At 36.0% G+C, this 19,021-nt stretch overlaps 1 protein-coding gene across 1 annotated transcript in view; it reads left to right on the top strand.

The window, feature by feature from the left end:
* FOCAD (focadhesin) overlaps positions 1–19,021 on the top strand; it is a 157,370-nt gene that overhangs the window by 85,481 nt on the left and 52,868 nt on the right. Inside the window, exons 17-21 of the mRNA XM_083352870.1 lie at positions 2,294–2,344; positions 3,202–3,285; positions 4,838–4,973; positions 7,551–7,739; positions 8,913–9,034. Coding sequence (XP_083208996.1) covers positions 2,294–2,344; positions 3,202–3,285; positions 4,838–4,973; positions 7,551–7,739; positions 8,913–9,034 — 582 coding nt within the window. The remainder of the gene's footprint in view (positions 1–2,293; positions 2,345–3,201; positions 3,286–4,837; positions 4,974–7,550; positions 7,740–8,912; positions 9,035–19,021) is intronic.

Below are 19,021 nucleotides of genomic sequence, written 5' to 3'. Positions count from 1 at the left end.
TAACATTTCATGGCTGAGTAGTAATTAAATGGAATGGACTGTGAAGAGCTGAAGGTTTTTATAATCATTTTGTTAAAGTTGAAAGTCTGGCACTTTCATGGAACTATTGAGGATTTCTTAATAAGTTATTAAAAAGGAATCATTTTCCGGAAGAATCAATCTAAATAGGTATTTGCCCTTCATTTTCTCATTGGCTGGAATATATAACCAGTTGAAAATTACTTGAATTTAAAATAGTTTTGTTTGCCACAAGTAAATAAACTACTCCAGATTAGACCAAAAGCTTATCTAGCTCAGCATTTTATTCTAAAGAAGCCATCCTAGATACTTTCATAGATGCAATATGAATGTATTAGCACCCTCTCTTTATGTTGCCTAGCAACTAGTATTCAAAGGCATACTGCATTTTATAAATAATCTGCAAGTAGCTAGGTGGATAACTGTATTCCATATGAATTTGACTGTTAAATGTCTAACAGATTCCAAATGTTCATTTTGCTATGCGTGCTATTTCCTTCTTGAGGTGGTGAAAATCTCCAAATAATTTAACGTTTTGTAACTGGGGAATTTGTACAACACTGTAATCATTTGGGTGGTGCTTTTCTGCATTTCTCCTGCCTGCATTTTTTAAAGTAAATAAGCAAAATTGTACTAATGCTATGCAATTGAACCAAATCTTGTAAAAGTGGCAGTAAGGTATTCAATTTATTTCATAAAATGCCAATCTAATGTGAGAGAGTTATGAAAAAGATAAATTCCATTTTAGACGCCTATATAAAATTTGACTTTTTAATAACAACTGTCTCATAGGTAGATATTTTAATTGAATCAACTATTATAAAATCAGGGTAGTTTTCCTAGTCTACGAACATACACTTCCTATATACAGATAATCCTCGAAGTACAACCACAACTGACCCCCAAATTTCTGTTGCTAAACAAGATTGTTAAATAACTTTTTCCCTATTTATGACTTTTCTTGCCACAGTTCTTCAAAGAATCACTGCAGTTGTTAAGTTAGTAACCTGGTTATTAAGTGAATCTGGCTTCCCCATTAACTTTGTTTGTCAGAAGGTTGCAAAATGTGATCACATAATCCCAGGACCCTGCAACCATCCTAAATACATGCCTGTTGCCAAACATCATAATTTTGATCATGTGACCATGGGGATGCTGCAATGGTCATGTGAAAAACAGTCATAAGTCACTTTTTTCAGTACTGCTGTAACTTAGAATGGTCACTAAATGAATGATTGTAAGTTGAGGCCTACCTATATAGAGTTAGGCTGCAATTTGTTTTGTTGGAAATAAATTATCTTAAAGCTGAGCAAATAGGATGATTACAGCCTTATATTGAAGTCCATTGGGTCCTGGATCAGCTACTTTACATTGCCATCTCTTATATCAGGGCCCCCCATATCTCTGGGCTGTGGCCCGCTATTGGGCTGTGCCCTATTGGGAACCAGGGCGCTGAAGTGGCAGGCGAGCACGCGAAACTTCATTTATGCATGCACGGGATTTAGGTGGCGTGCGTGAAACCATTCCCCTTCACCGTGGAAGCCGCTGCCGCCAGTCCGTAGAACCAAAAAGGTTGGGGACTCCTGTCTTAGAATACTCCATAAACATACATTCCGAAGAGCTTGATAAAAAAATCCAGTTAAATATTGAATAAGTTCTAGTGTTATATTTTCCCTATCCCCCCCCCATTTGCTCTAATGAGCAGAAAGGTGGTTGTGTTAGGGTCATTTGGCTGTATCTTTCATTCGTATTGCACATGCAGTTGCATATATTTAATATAATTATTCTGTCAACGAAAGACTGAGCAGAATGTTTTAATAGGTAACTTCTATGCTTCTAAAAGCATTTAAATCTGTTTACATGGCTGAAATTGTAACGTTGAAAATGTTTTTTGAATTGCCTCTTTAAGAGTACTTAAAGGTCAGCCCCTCCCTCCCAACCTGAAATGGTACTTTGCATTTTTATTATACATCATTGAATATGGGATCTTGAATATAATTTTTGACCTTTGAAATTTTCTCAGTAAGTATAATAAGGACTATTAGTCTTCACTTTGGAGCCAGGTAAATTGCCAAAACCTTTCTTGTTATTTTAAATTAGGCTCCAGTGGCCGCTTAGAAATGCTATTCCCTTGTTACTACCTCGAATAAACTGCTAATCCATAAATTCCTATCTTGGTTTATTCTACAATGTGTTATTTTCTATCATGTTTCCTTGATAAAAGAACCTTTCTGAATTGGATTTTGTTCTCTCTCTCCCCCATTTGATGTTACAGAAATTTAAAGCTCAAGTTGTCAGTTTCCTATGGAGCCACACACAAAGCAAGGTGAGATACTAGAAAATGAACTGGCTTTGGCCAAATACTGGCTCTGCGTAAATATTTTCTGTGTTACATTAAGCACCTAGTTTCTCTGTCCAATCCTACATTTTTTTGACAACATATCGTAATCATGGATATGTGACAAAGGCAATCTTTTTTTCTACAAGCACTGCATGCCTTCCTAATTCTTTATTTTATGCCCAGTTATGATTGATCAATGGTATGGATAAACATCCCCACATATCAAGGCCACATAGAGGTCTTGAGTAGTAGAATCATAATAAATGAACTGTGTGGTGGTATGACATGTAACAGGCAAGTCACCATTCTTTATTTCTAAAACATTTATTTCTAAAATATTTTACAGTCAGGATATAAAGCAGTCAATTTATATTTTGACATTTTTTATCATGCCATTAAGTAGTATCTCAGATGTTTACTCCAAAGTCCTACTATGGTATAACGACTGCAGAATAATACAACGTATGTGCTGTAAAAAAATAGATTTTTTTTGTTTAGTAATTTTGGGTGATGTGATATTTAATGTGCACTATTTGCTTTTAACCACAAGGTTCAAGACAATTTAGAACGTGGCTTACATTCTCCACTTGACAAATCAATGCTACATTTAACATAGTGTATGTGTGTGTGTGTGTGTGTTTATGTATGTACTATATACATAGTATATACTATGTATATACTATGTATATATAATAACATATATACTATGTTAAATGTAGCATTGATTTGCCAAGTGGAGAATACACACACACACACACACACACACACACACACAAACATACAGTATTTTTTTCCTTATCCATCCTTATTTGCAGTGATGTGATGGCAATATTTTTCTTTAGGATTCTCTTGTAGCTATCTCTGCATATAAATCTCTCTCTGAATTTAATTCTGAAGAATACACCATCCTCCATCTTCCTGAACAGGTAGATCTTTCTTACTTTAATTATGGGTGAGTTGTAATCAATAGGAATGTGGAAACAGTGTCCAATCCTTGCTTTGGACATTCAATAATTCATCTGATCTTAATAGGAAAAGGCTCTATAATTGCTATTCCATCTCCTGTATTACAGTATATTCCAGTTGCCTGAACTCACATCTTTCCACCTGTTGCAAGTGGGAGTTTGAAAGCAAAGAGCCTTCTGTAATAATATTAATACTGACTTTATGTAACATAAGAAGGTACAGTATTAATATAGAAAAATGTCTATATGTTGGGTTAAGAGTAGTATTAAAATTGTCATATAATAAAATTAAGCAATAAGTTAAAGGACTAACTGGAATAGTAAACAGTATTACAAATTTATGAATGTTATATTTATAGGGCCCTCTAATTTACATCTTTTTGTGCTTTAAAACGTACTATACAAGTGCGTAAAATAAACATTTCCATAAAGGAACTCTAGAGGTGATTCTGGTAAAAGTTAACACAGGCATGAAAATAAAATAAAAATAAACCTTGCAACTCTAACCTGATAACCACAGGTATGCCGATGGCATTATCCCATTGTGAGGATTATAAATATTCAACTGCCTATACGGTGGGTTTCTGTTTATAATGTGAATGTGAATGACCATAAATATATTGTACATCATTTTTAGCTTTAAAAATGTTCCTGGCTACTCTTGTACTCCTTGGAATCTTGGTCTTAATTTTAATCTTAGTCTTGGTGAGTGTTAGGGTACCCTATGGAACAATGAAGATAGCAGAGAAGAGAGATAAACACTGCCTTTCCATCCTCTTGCCTGGCCACATTTTCCTCAATATTTATTTTATTCAATTTAACTTAGGGCCACTTGACTCCAATTGACTTTAGGCGGCTCAGAGTATTAAAGCGAAAGAATAGCATGGGATTTTATGAAAAGGACACAATGTAAAAAGATGCCAACACTGATCAACAATACAAAACTATCAGTTACTCACAAGGGGATCCAACCACTCTAACCCAATACCAGGTCTTTAAAATTATTGACACGATCTTCTTTAATATCTGTGTTCATCAAACTCCTGTGGAAAAAGTTATGAATTTATATTAATTTGTATGTGAAACGGCTTATTTTTTTTAATAATACCCTTTGTATTGACGTTGTGACAACAGAATAAAAAAGACATACAGTATTTCGTGTCTCCAAATCTCTAACAACCTCTCCAATAAGTCTGAGAAATATGTGAGCTCTAGTTTATCGTATGTAAAAGCATCAAACTGAGAAAGGCTGAAGTTTAGTTGCCTCTCCTTTCAGTTGACTTAGGGCAGGGGTAGGCAACCTTGGTGCTTTTATGACTCATGGACTTCAACTCCCAGAATTCCTGAGTCAGCTGTCTCAGGAATTCTGGGAGTTGAAGTCCATGAGTCATAAAAGAGCCAAGGTTGCCTACCCCTGACTTAGGGAAACTTGTTTTCAGTTTTTGAAGTTCGATTCTGTACAGCCGATTGCATGCTCTCTTTCTCCCCCCCCCATGGTTTGTTATGCATACAGGCAAGACCAGAATTGGATCAACAAAAAATGGACGTAGAGGAAGAGGAGGGAGAGGAAGAAGAAGAAGCAGATTTGTCGGTGCCTGGCCACTCATATATCAAATTGTTGTTGCTCACTCCTCTTCCTGTCTTACAAGGTACCGCATATTCATAAAAGATGATAATTTATAATAAGGTTGTTTTAAAACTTCATAATATCAAACACATCATTTCTTAAAATGGTTTCTAAAAGTTCAGTTTGAAAACAGCGCTTTTAGTACAGGTAGTCCTCGACTTACAACAGTCCATTTAGTGAGTGTTCAGAGTTACAGCGGCACTGAAAAAAATGACTTATGACCATTTTTCTCATGATCAAAATTCAGACACTTGGCAACTGACTGATATTTATGACTTTTGCAGTGTCCTGGGGTCATGTGATCCCCTTTTGTGACCTTCTGACAAGCAAATTCAATGGGGAAGCCTATTTCACTTAACAGCCATGTTATTAATTAACAGCTGTAGTGATTCACTTAACAACTGTGGCAAGAAAGGTCATAATGTTGAGCAAAATTCACTTAACAACTGTCTCGCTTAGCAATAGAAATTTTGGGCTCAATTGTGGTTGTACGTTGAGGACCACTTGTATAACTAAAATAGACCAAGCAATCATGCTGTGAAGAAATGAGATCCAAGCAGTAATCATCTTCACACATACCCATTATCAGCTTGCAGAGGTATTTGTTTTATAAAGTTGGCGAGTTGGAAATGGGACATAGAGTTGAAGGAGGCAATAAACTCAATTCAGGTTTGACGTTTCATGAGTGAATTGAAATAGAGTTAGGATGAAAGCTTAAGATGTATCTCTAACTTTTGTTTCCAGTTGTTTAGAAATCAAGCACAAATATGTATTCCTAACAAGTTTTTATTTACCTGCAAAGCAGTAGAATTGCAGCAAGGTTCTTAAAGGGAAACTTCGTTCTCTTATGGGAAAAACACAGCCACAATTTGTGAATCTGGAACAGAATCTGATATAAATTTTGTCTTGGTCCATGTCAGTGCCTGGTTTTCAGCTGATTCTAACGTGTGTGTGATGAATGTGCTTATATTTGTGTGTGTGTGGAAAAAGGTACCAAGTGTTCAAGACAATATTTAGTCAATAGAATTCCTAACAATAATCCTAACCTTGGTGTCATTCATCAACCTGATTCTTAATATTCTTAATAAAGAGTTCCAAAAGTTACTGTAAGATATAAAACATCTGTGGTATTAACAGAGGAGCTGTTGGTATTTGCAGTAAAAAAAAGAGGAATGCTAAATAGTTTGGTTTAAATAGTTATAAAAGAAATTATTCTGGATAACATTTCTAAGTAATGTCCATTGGAATGTCTGGATAAGGAGTTTTTCCTCTGTTTCTTTATGTAGATAAAGAAAGGCTCCTGCTATTACCGGTAAATTGTTTTATATGAATTTGTGTCAGTTGTCCAAAAATATGTAGTTAATAGGAGCAAGTAGTGCCCCTCAAAGGAATGTTTGACAAATCCTGTTTAGGCAGTGTGGAAAAAAAATTGCAAGAAATAACCAAAGTGTTCTTAAATAGAATTCTTAAATTGATCTATTCTTATGTAGATTTAGTTTTATGGTTTTGTTATTTTTTTGATCTGCTAGTAGATTTGAAAACTTGTCCTAGTCCTTCTGACGCTTCCCTTTGGCTGTTGTTAATAGGCAGGAAGAGGGGTGGGAGAATGGGTAGTGTTCAAGAGAATAGATGGAATAAGAAAAGATTGGAGGATAAAAAGCCAAGGCATTTCAGAGTCTGACTGGATTTTGTTAACTGATTTGTGACACTTTGTGTATGTCTGGCTTGCAGGAATGAGTATACGAATAAGTTTCGGTCAATACTAGCTCCAGTTTATAAGATACAGAGCACTGTATCTGTTTTAAGAAAAACTGTGCATTGGATCCACCCAGCTAACGAGAAACAGTTGTTTATAGCTTTCCCTGTGAATGAAAAATTGTAATTTCTCATTGTATAATAAAAAAAACATGTATAGATTGTTAAACCTAACAAATGTTGTCTTACTTTGCCTACTGATGATGAAGCAATGAGTTGTGTGCCCTGCTGTAGTCCCTCTGACTTCGTTTGCCCTTGCATGTCAGCTTCCCAGTTATAACAATTGTTTAAAATTTCATCCGTTAAACGTACCATCAAGCCCCCAGCTTTGCTATCCTCGATCAACCTAACCATGTTGCACCTATTTATTTTTCAGTATCTTGTCTTGGAATTGTTTTCTTTTAAATCACATCAAGCATCGTGTAGCTCTAGGCTGGGATTTTTTTTGGCTGATGTAAGGTAAAAGTGACTTGTGTTGTTTCGAATTGGAGACCTCATTCAGACGGTCAGACAAAGGGTCCATTGATCAACATAGAAGACATTTTGGGCTGTTTGTTTTTGTTCCTGAGCTGGAACATCTGACACCATTTATTGAAGGCTTCCTGAGGTGACATTTTGAGTGAGAGGTGAATATGAAGTCTTGCTTAGGAGTTACAGAAACCATGACCTTGAAGCTGCGGTTGAATATGGAGTTACCACTTATTTCAATATAACATTCCCAGATAATCGTGGTGGTTCTGCTTTGGTTGGGTGGCTCTGGTTTTCTCCAGTCAATCACCTTTTCTTTTCTTTCTTTCCCCTCACTGCCTTTTCACTTCTTCCCCTCCCCCTCCCCCCACTTCAGCTTTCGAAGAGTTTGCAGCATCACTTGTGAAAGAAGAGATGGCTAACATGCCTCGTGGAATATACCATTCTGCACTGAGGGGTAATGCTGTGCGTTCAGACCATGGGAAGACACTATCAAGTGTTCCAAACTTTATGCTGAAAATGTATGAAAGGAACAAGCAGCCGGGGCTGAAACCTGGCCTGGCAGGTGAGTTTCCCTGTGGACAAGGAGAGGCCTTTATTTGGTAAAGATTCTTGCAACGCCCCTTTTGTTTACCTAATGACTTTATTTTTATGTCACTCAGAGAGGCATTGTAAATTTAAAACATTTAAATGTCACAATTGGCATAATAACTTGACATTCAGAATTAATACCATGTATGCCTTGCGTCTTTTTTTAAAAAATAAGAACAGGGCACAATCACCCAGTAACACTGTCTACTAAGTGTTTCTAGTCCAATGCTCTGATTACTAAGAGCACGGATTTTAAAAAGCCACAATTTTAAAAAGCCTGAATAAGTTATTTGAGTGGCTTAAAAGCCTTAAAACATATTGCACGTAAAGCATTCTACAGCATTCTATAATCTTCTAGTTTGTTACCTATAAAGCTTATAGGGTTTAGTTACTTGAGGGACTGGCTAGCCAATTTGATCCTATAGGGTTGGCACTCTCTGGATTCGATTAAATTAAAGTAAATTAAATAATGTCATCTTTTAGGACCCTGGAAGCATACAGTACTTCTCTGTAGTAGCAGTTGCCCTCTGGAATGAAGTTTCCCCTGAGATCGAGATGACCCTGCCACTCTGCTGTTATTTAAAAGAGTGCTGAAGACCTGGCTCTTCATCCAGGCCATGTATTATCCAATGCACCAATTATTAAATATTCCAATGGCACCCAGTGAAGGTTGTAAAAAAGCAACATGGTTCATGAGAATAGGTAGCTAATAGGGGTAATTTTTTTGTAATAAAATGTCTTTGGGAGATGATCAAGCTTTCCTCTTGTGCCCATGTTGACTTGAAATAGATCGGGTTTCCAAGTCCATTCATGGATGCATTCTAGAATTAATTTGCTATAAGAAAAGTGAGTCTTGAGCCTCTTCTACACCTTGGAAAAGAAGAAGAAAAAAATTCTGCTCTCCATATTAAGCTAATTAGGTAGAACTAGGCCATGATCAGTTGGTGCTTTGGTAAATGATACACTGAAAAGAAAATTGGTAATTTGCATCTCCCCCTCCCCTTTAAGAAATAATTACCATTTTTTTTCTGAAATCCCAGTTTTCAACTTTTCTGAATTACAGCTTTAGGTAATTTTACAATAATGTTAACATATGTTTCTGGAACATCTATCAGCAATTTAATGCATATATAAACACTTTTTTCAGCTGGCATGTTACTAAGTTATGATCTTCCAATCCATGTGGGCAAAGACGGAAAACCTATCAATCGGTTTTTAGCCAGCAGGGGGCGAAACTTCCACCAGATGTTTATTGCTCTCATCCATGAGGTAAATGGCGCCGTTCTCCTCCTTTTCGTATACCCATTCAAAGCTTTTATTTCCCTACCTGAGCTTCCATTTGCTTATATTTAATTATGAAATGGTAGCTGCAAGCAATGTGCTGTTGTAATTTGCTCTTAATTAAGTAAACTTAAGGAGGTTGGAAAGCATAAATTCGTCTAATGAAATGCTCTCCGAGTTGAAGTGCTTTCTCTAAAACATTATGCAATTCAGAGCGTCAGAGTTTTCTCTTCCAACTCTTTTAAACAATTTTGCTTAAGCAGCTGACAGTTCCAGGCTTGCCTGAAAAACAATTAGGGGATGGCAACCTATGGAGTCACCCATATGCCTTGTTACTACTGTATAATAACAACAACACGTATATCTCTTCATTGTTCTCAGCATCCTAGGATATTATATTAATATAACTGATTTTTGTGCACTAAAGTTTTATAAACTGAAGCTATAACTTTCCTGCATGAAATATGATTTAAGGCAGGGACAAAAATAATACGAGAAGGATATATAATTAAATATAATGCTTATACCACTTACAACAACTGATTTTCAGAAATTGCAGAGAGCAGATAGAAGAGTATGAAAGCATGTGAAGGGTATGTTGGCATTTCTGTCAGAGTGCATCAAACTGCTATATTATTGCTGCTATTTTTATAACTGGAGGAAGGTTGTGAGCAAGCTAACTATGTAAAATTATTTCCTGTCTGTTCTGACATTTGAATGGCAGCTGGGTTGCCAGGAAGAATTTTACATCTACCTCTATTTGGATAATGGGTACTCTGCAGGTTAAGGAAGAGTTACTGAAGACTATTTTGAATTCTACTCAACTTTATGAAAGTAGACAAACTTTTGAAGAAGAGTTTTTATTTTATTTTATTTAACATTTCTTAAACTGTAGTAAATATTAGAGCAGCTTGTGCCATCCAGAAAGGCTGGAAATGTAACTCTCAGGATCCCTTAAATTAGCCATCAAGCCTGAAAATTCTTAGAGTTGTACTTCCGATAATTTTGGAGGGCACAAATTTGGGAAGGTGGCATTAAATAATTGTCACTCCATTTCTCCCTTTTTTTCCAGAACGCACAGCACATGATAACATAATTGCATTCTAAATTTTACTATTCTCTTGTCATTGATTCTGTGATAGATCTAAAGAATTCCAAGTTCAGAAGCAGTAATTAAATCTGTAACCCTGCAGAATGCTGTGCTTATAGATCATTAGGATGCAACATTGCAACTATTCTTCTGAAATTACTATTTAAAAACAAAATCTAAACCAGTGACTCTTCTCTTAGTCCTTTATGGGTCTATGCGCAATTCTGAGGTAAAATAATGCAGAGATGAGCCTGGGATAAAATACGTACTTTTAAAAATCTAAATAATCTGGCACAGGGATCTTGCTTTCGTATTAACAGCACCTATCACTATTAACAGCACCTATCGCTTCTCAGTTTTCAGCTGAAGAGTGTAGAATTTATTCCTGTACTCTTGTCTGTTTTGACTAGCTTGTACAGTACTCCAAGTTCTAACCTTCTTAGTTTTCACACTTTCCTGGATTGTTGAAAGATGTCAGTGGCTCAGCTTTCCAACTCCATGTACAATGCTTGGATATTAGTTCTCAGTCATTAGTAAAAGCCATGTGGCCTCTTTTTTTTTTTTTTGGAGAATCCACTAATAATTAGGTTCTGAAATCTGTTTTGTTACTTCTTCAGTAAGCCTCACTTCACAGAGGCAAATTTCTGACAATAATTTCAAAGTATCTGTTTTCCCCATATACTTTATATATTACTCCTAAATTGACTTCTGTTAAGATTAGCAGAAAAGATTATTTTTATGTTGCTTACAATGCCTTTGGTAGGAAAATAGCATAAAAATAAGTTTATTTCCTGATTTATTTAATTTCTGAAACGTTTTGCATCTATTAGGACAAGGCAACTGACCGCACCAAAATATAACAGAGAACAATTGATAAGTAATAAAATGGAAGAGTGAACATTAAAATAATTGTAAAACAATGTACAGTCCTGATTGAAAATATAGGTTTTAACTCTGTTGTTTGAAAGCAGGCGAAATAAATGGAAGAACAATGCAGCTCTTGATAAATGTGTTCCCAGGCTTGGATGCAATGTAGGACTTTGAAATTTTTATTTGTTTGTTTGTTTGTTTGTTTGTTTGGCACCCGTCTCATGACAAACGACTCTGTGCAGCTTACAGCATAAAAGTGAAATAAAATCTTGATTTCTACTCAGGAAATAATTGTCAATTGCTTGTAACTGCAATAAAAGTTTAAAATCTGCCAATGGATGAATCTGTTAAATTTTGACCATGGCAAGATTTCTGCTACACTCCAGACTCCTCCACATTATGTACTTCAGATAGAAAGGCAAGGAGATAAACTAAGTTAATACTTAGCAGTAATAGGAAGCCTTGGTGGAGCAGTGGGCTAATGCCTCCTTAAGTAACACCAGCTGCCTGCAATTAGAGCAGGTTCGCGTCCCACCAGGCTCAAGGTTGACTCAGTCTTCCATCCTTCCGAGGTAGGTAAAATGAGGACCCAGATTGTTGGGGGCAATAAGCTGACTTTGGGGGTGGTGGTGCAAAAGCCCTAATAAGCAGGCATATACATAGAATGAAGGCTACTGCTAAGCACATTGATTTGTGCTTTAGAATTGTAAGCCGCCCTGAGTCTTCGGAGAAGGGCGGGATATAAATGGGATTAAAATAAAATAAAATAAAATAAAATAAAATAAAATAAAATAAAATAAAATAAAATAGGAATTAGCCAGCAGTTGATCCATTCCAGAATGAAAAATAAGCTCCAGTTCTTGGATACTGTTTTTGCTTATGAATAGGGCTAGTTAGAAGGATTATTGGGCTCTAGATTGCTAGCTTCAAAAGGAAAACCAAAACTTACTTTAAATATAATCAACTGAATAAATCTGTCTGACTCATCCAAAATGTTTTATTAATTGCCCTGAACTTCTGTGTAGTCTTACACTCTTCTCTTTTTCTATAGGAGATTCTTATTTAAGAATCACTTTGAACTGTGAGATGGACGGAAAATAAATTGATAATAATAAATATTTTTTTTTGCCACAAACTCGTTTGGTAATTTTCTATCAACCACAAAAAAGATCTTTCTTTTCTCCTTCAGAGTTTAGAATATATTTTTATCTTACAAAAAGAAATGTCTGTATTCTATTTCATAGGTTCAAGGCTTTTGTTTGTTTCATGTGGTGCTAAATTTCCTATTGGCTTGACAGGCATTTAGAAATACACATGTCTGTATTAAATTTGAATCAGAGGAAAAATAAAATAATGAGAGAGAAGAGTGTTTTGCATATGCTGTTCTAAGCTTTGGAAACATCATTCATAACTATTCATTTGTGTGGTAATTTTTCTGTAGGATGCAAGATGTTAAGATGAAATCTTGCTCCTGATATAGCTTAATAAAAGTTATTTGAAATGGTAATTTCATTTTCAGAAACAATTTTTTCTTTGGCAAAAAAGAAGTAGCCAGCTTTCTTGCAGCTGCAGGTACAATATTTGCAAAATAACATTTGACTTCTACTGCTTTTCTTGATAAAATAACAAACATGTCTAACTGAATGAATGAAAGGCAAAAAAAAGAGGAAGGAATATGTTTTTTTTTAAAGAAAGGGGTGCAGTGGGGTCAAATAATGCCACATTAGAAATATTTGAGAAAGGCTCTCAGTTGATTCCTTAATTTGAAAGCTTTAATATGATATCTCTGTGACAATGGGAGTCAGCTCTCTGCCATTTTGGTATTCTTCATTATTGTTAAAAACTGTAATGCTTTATTTTACAAGATTTAAATACCGCCCTAATCCAAACATTCTGGACAGTACTCAGTACAAATTAACTTTCATTCCTTTCCACATGAATAATACGAATTTTGCATTTTGTATTGCATTAGTTATGAAGCTCTAATGTCTTTGGACACCAGGAATGAACAGCCTAGAGCTGTCTGGATCTTGAAAACTTTATTTCTGATCAGCATTAGTAAACATGGCTTACTAAGCAGTGTAACACCCAAAGAGGAACAAAACTGCCTATCAGTTACATCCAATCAGTTCAGGCAAGTAACGTCTGCAAGAAAACAACCAAGTTCAGAGAGCACCAAGGACTCCACAGATTAAACAATGCTTGTGGAGTTTTCTCCCAAAAGGAAGTGTAAGAACTGAGATTCCAGGAAGAAGTCTAGCACACTGATGTGGGAGCTGCTGACAGATACCCGATGCTTCCTCCTTGCTACTTCATGATAAATAACTTAACCCTGTAAAGATGTTTTCAAACAATTCCTAGACGTTCCAGCCTGCATGGAAAGTTTTAGAAATGCTGAGAATTACAGTACAATAATATGTGGAAGGGCTCAAATTGAAATTCAAGGTGCCGGTGATGACCTATAAAGCCCTAAATGGCTTGGGTCCGGGATATCTGAGGGAGCACCTGCTGCCAGCATCAGGTTCCCTTCGTCCTGTGCGCTCCCACAGGGAGGGTCTTCTCAGTGTACCGCCGGTAAAAGATTGCCGGCGGACAATACCCAGGGGGAGGGCCTTCTCAGTGGGTGCGCCGGCCCTTTGGAAACCAGCTGCCTGTAGAGCTTAGAACTGCCCCTGACCTGAAGACCTGGCTTTTTGAGCTCTCTGGCCTGGACTGAGGGTATTAATTGGGGTTTTAATTGGTTTTTAACTAAGATTTTTATATTCAAGGTTTAATATAATCATTTTAATTGTTTTAAATTTTGTAATTGTGGTATTGTTTCTTTTAAAAACCTTGTGAACCGCCCTGAGTCCTACGGGAGAAGGGCGGTATATAAGTCTAATAAACTAAACTAAACTAAACTAAATTGCCCATTCCTAAAGTTTTTTAGTTCCTCTGAATACAATGTTTTCCTTTAGTCTATATAATAAGCTCCTTTTGAATTCATGTAGGTAACCATTTTTCAGATATTATTGCACTGATGCCTTTTAATTATAACATCTACCCACGCCCACATATCCATACATATACACATACTTTCTTAAGATAAAATAGTTCTATGATATGACAGCTTTATCATTATTATTTTATAAGAAACCCATTCAACATGTTGCTTTTGGACATGAATTATTGTCCTTTATTTATCAAAACATCTATGTAGAGGTTTCTCATGAGTTTTAAATTTTTTACTGTTTTTCTCTTTTGTGAAGTTCTTTATTAGTTCTGGAAGAATTTATTAAGGAACTTCTTAATTTTACTTGCAGAGGAGAATCCATAGGGTATGCTTGAAAGATACTCAAAAGTTAATTTAGCAGCAGTTAAATTAGTTCTTTTCAATATGTAGAGTTTTGTAGCTGGGATTGGAATGTAAATTGCATGCAGAGAAGCTTATAATAGTTACTTTCTAAATGAATTTTTAAGTGGCGTTTTTATTAAGAGATGCATCTGAAGACACTATTTTCAGTGAAAAGTGTAAAACTAAAGACTGCTACTTTAAAATTATGTTTTGTGTTTCTTGGGCATGTACAGTAAATAACGGATGTCACTGTAAGGAAGAATGCTCATGTTATATACAAAACATATGGGCATATTCACACAATGAATGAGATATTTTATCTAGTGAGCATTTAAGCTTGGCTAACATGGTTAAATATGGTGTGAAAAGCATATGTATGTATCATGTTTACATACCCATATCCAACCGATACAATAATCATTATCAGATGTAGTTATTTGGATAAAACTTGTTAGATTGTACAGTGTCTGTCAATAGGAATTGCTATAGTATATAAAGCATCTTTCACATTGTTTAGAATTTATTTTCTGTTAAAGACAGACATATAGTTGTATCAGCAGAAATCTGTTTGAAGTTGTGTATTCTTCACATTACTAAGTGCTAACTTGCTGTTTTATTGTTTGGTAAATAAGTTGTGGCAGTGCTCCTTAGAAAAGAATATTCCAATATCAGTATATCTTTTGGTCAACTATTCCAACTAGGGGCGCCTTGAAAGGGTCTTCAAAGAACCCTCCTCTATAGGTTAGACAAACCAACAATTATTTTAATACGTTTCAACAGTTACAAATCATCATTTTGAGGAGTAAGTTTCTGCCCTCTCAGTGAGGGTTTGATTAAGAGTCACCTGACTTCTAACTTCTTGTAAAGGAGCTGGTACCGTGGTCGATATTTATAGTTGTGTGCAAAAGTTAAGACACCCCTGGTAAACAGAAGCTGACCCAGTCTCTTCGTGGTAGAAAGTCAAAAATGCCATCTTTTTGCAAATTTGAATGCATACAGTGCTCACTATTTGTATGAAGTTGCTTACAGATTCAGAATAAGAAAACATTGAACACAGCAGGTATAAAATTTGAATATGTTTTTGGTCAATACTATGTAATACCTCCTTTGGCTGAAAGATACAATGGACAATGCCATAGTTAAAAAGGTTCCAGAACAAGCAGCAATACCTGTTTTATGCTCAACATTAATTACCTTACCAAGAGGTTCAAGATTGTTTCTGTCTCCAAATCAGAACTGAACTCAGATTAGAAAGGATCATATATATATATATATATTCTAAAATACTTAACACATATCTCCCTTGCCTCTCAGCTAGCAAAGCGAGAAAGAGCCTGTGGCTTAGAGGTTAAAACAACTGCCTAATGTGCAATCGGCCCAGGTTCGAATCTCAGAAGGGTATGGCTGACTGATGAGAACAAATGAGTTTGAAATGGCCAAAGTCTCTTCTTTGTTAGCAATCCAAAAAATTTACACAAATAATGAGTTGTCACAGTTGTGACTACAGCTTGTGGATGGCCTTAGATTAGGCTGATACAGGCAATAAGGTTTGGCCTGTATTTGGGCCTGGCAAGGTATTCTAAAATACTTAACAAATACTATATGTATGTATGTATCTCCAAGAAGTTTGTTATATCACTGCTTTAGAATTTAGCAAAGATTGTGACTTCTGGACAAAAAAAATGGTGGCCTGAAAATGGCTCTGCGAAAAGTGGAGTCAATGATGTGGCGAAGAACGAAAAGCTGTCATGCAGGCTGCCTCGCTCTGAATCTCTGCAGAAGTTACAGCCTGAGGGGTTTCACAAGTAGTTCTGGTTGCTTTCATCTGACCATGGTGGAGAGTGAAACAAAACTTAGGCTTCCCCCCTCATTTATAGTCCAATTCCGTAATATTTTATTTATTATTAGTTGTTTATTTTTATCAGGGAAATGTTTTGCAAAATATTACAGTTATATCAGTGCCTCTTCCATAATGTTACTTTATTCACTGGAAGACACCTGCCTTGTGCTAATGATAGATGTAAGTCTTGATCCCGAAATCTCATTCCTTTTCCTAAAACAAGACATTATTGATTCAGGCTTTCTGACCAGTAAGAGGATTTGGCTTCAGAAGCATCTCTTTGAGTCTCAACTAGCTCAAAACCACCTTAGAGGGAAGTGGGGGGAAGGGAAACAGCACCACCCTGAGACTAATTCCAATTGTGGTCTTGAGGGAGACACATCTCCACTCTCTCAAATATTAAAATCTTCATTATACCAAAGTCACCTTAGTACTGATCAAGATTAGATCCTGTTTAGGATGTGATTAAAAAACAAATGAAATCCAAAATCCTATATAGGATTCAGTGAGAGGCAGTCCACGTGTAATTTTCTGGCTTTCAATAGCTCCCCACTTCCCTGTCCCTTTCCCATATTGGAGCTCTCCATGGTGCTGTCTATTTTTGTTGTTGTTCCTTTTCAAAAATATGAACGTGAATAATCTGAACATAGCCATCCACATTTGCATCCTGACCCAGATAAAGTTGCTAACATTCTAAACTAAACAACTCGATCCCTTAGTGCTCAGTAATCCAAACAATATGTAATAAATGTATGGACCACCCTTTGAGCCTTTACTGGCTTAATGCTAAGTCCTTTTCCATTGTTACACTAATTATCTACTCAAACACTGCTGTCAGCTCCCCAGAAAATCAAAACCTGGACTTCATGCAGTATGAGAGGGTGCTTGGGAGTGATTATGTCAACTGCTGTCAACTGTTGCCGTATCCCTGTTCCACAGATCAACCAGATTTTCATCAAGTTCACCATGGCTTGTGGCAGGAGAATCTAATAATTTGCAAAGGCCATGTTAATAACCCCTTTTCCATTCCTGTGCAAAGTTTATGAGTAGTGATCCATCAATAAAGCGGTTCTTTTGAACTTCTCGTTCTGCCTTTCTGTAGATCACTTTCATCTTTCCTAGCAAATAGTAGGTCATGAGTATATCTTGTCACATTAATTGAGAGGCCTGTGGTTGCTGTGACATCCTCAACTATTCCAGATGACAAGAATGTGACAGTGATGTAGAAAATGCTTAGAGCACAGCTTTTGAGAGAAATCAGAGAAAAAAAATCAGGGACACCTTCACAAGTTCCACTGGGAGACAACTGGTTTATCAGCAGAATCCTTCTGTACCAATGTCACGTGATTAGACACATTTCCTCTTATTAGCCAAGATTAATTACAGTTTGCCAAGGTTTGGAGAAGAAACTAATTCTGATAATCTAAAACAGAAGTGAACATTTTGAAGCTATTTCTTGTGACTACGGGTAGTCCTTGACTTCTGATCATAATTGAGCCCAAAATTTCTGTTGCTAAGTGAGATATTTGTTAAGTGAGTTTTGCCCCATTTTATGACCTTTCTGGCCAGAGTTGTTACACTTTTTAAGTTAGTAACATGGTGGTTAAGTAAGTCTGCCTTCCCCATTGACTTTGTTTGTCAAAAGGTCACATGACCCCAGGACACCGCAACTGTCGTAAATATGAGTCAGTTGCCAAGGGTCTCAATTTTGATCACATGATCCTGGAGATGCTACAATGGTCATAAGTGTGAAAAATGGTCATAAGCCACTTTTTTCAGTGTGTTGTAACTTCGAACAGTCACTAAGTAACTCTTGTAAGTCGAGGACTACCTATCATTGGATGAAACAGAACTGTACAAACATTGCCATAGATAATATGGCATTTAAAAGATCATTTTGCAATGAGTCTCATCTTACCTTGATAAATATTCCAGAAAAGCAATTTAGGATAATTAAAACTTTGATTATTGAATTATGGAACTTTATATGACTCTGTTTTTTAATTCTTTTCTCTCTTTAATAGCTACATCTAGCTTCCCCAATCTGTTCCTCTTTAAAAAGTGTTGATAAGAACTCCAGCCAGCATCTGGTCGATGGTTTTCATGAAACAGCTGATAAGACATTCAGAGAATTGAAATTATGCCAATGATAGCTAGCTCTTTGTTCCATTTTCAAATGATGCTAAGGAGTCTGTGGAAAGTAATAGATTGCATGTAGGCTAAGATGATGAGAATGAATCCTAGAGAAGCTGATCATTACAACATACAGTAGTGGCCAAAATTGTGGAAACCTTTTGAGAAAAGTGTAGTTTTGAGGTTTGATGGCTAATAAAACACCACTTTTTTGAGTAGTACCATAAAATTATATATCAATGGAAAGATAATTTAATCAAGAATGTAATGCAACATAGTTTGCTCAATTATATCTACTGTATTCTATGAAAGTTTATAGCCAAATAACCAGAACAAGGAAGCACAACTTGCTTAGGTTGACATTAGGTGGCTTTCCTTCATCTGATTGTAGCCAATGAGCATGAGTATTTAGAGAGAGAGAGCCAATCAGGTGTCATCTTGTTTTGGCAATGAGCCAATCAGATCGCAGTAGGATTCATTTATTGATGTCGTGTATTGAAGCTGAGAGGAGGACATTTGTCAGTGTGCTATGTGATTGCTATCAAGTTGGTTGGGGTTTTTTTTGTACTCTTTCATTTAGTGAGCTTGTAAAATGTAATAAAATTAAAGTAATGGTGCAAAGAGTTGACTGGTTGCCCAGAAAGCGATGTAAAATAGTATTATGAAGTGAACAAGGCTACAGTTGTAAAGAAATTAGAAGAAAAATTG

The sequence above is a fragment of the Vipera ursinii genome (assembly GCF_947247035.1).
Source record: "Vipera ursinii genome assembly, chromosome: 2".
NCBI classification, from domain to species: Eukaryota; Metazoa; Chordata; class Lepidosauria; order Squamata; family Viperidae; genus Vipera; species Vipera ursinii.
The sequence above is the reverse complement of the archived record's forward strand: the minus strand, read 5'-3'. Positions and strand labels throughout refer to the sequence as shown.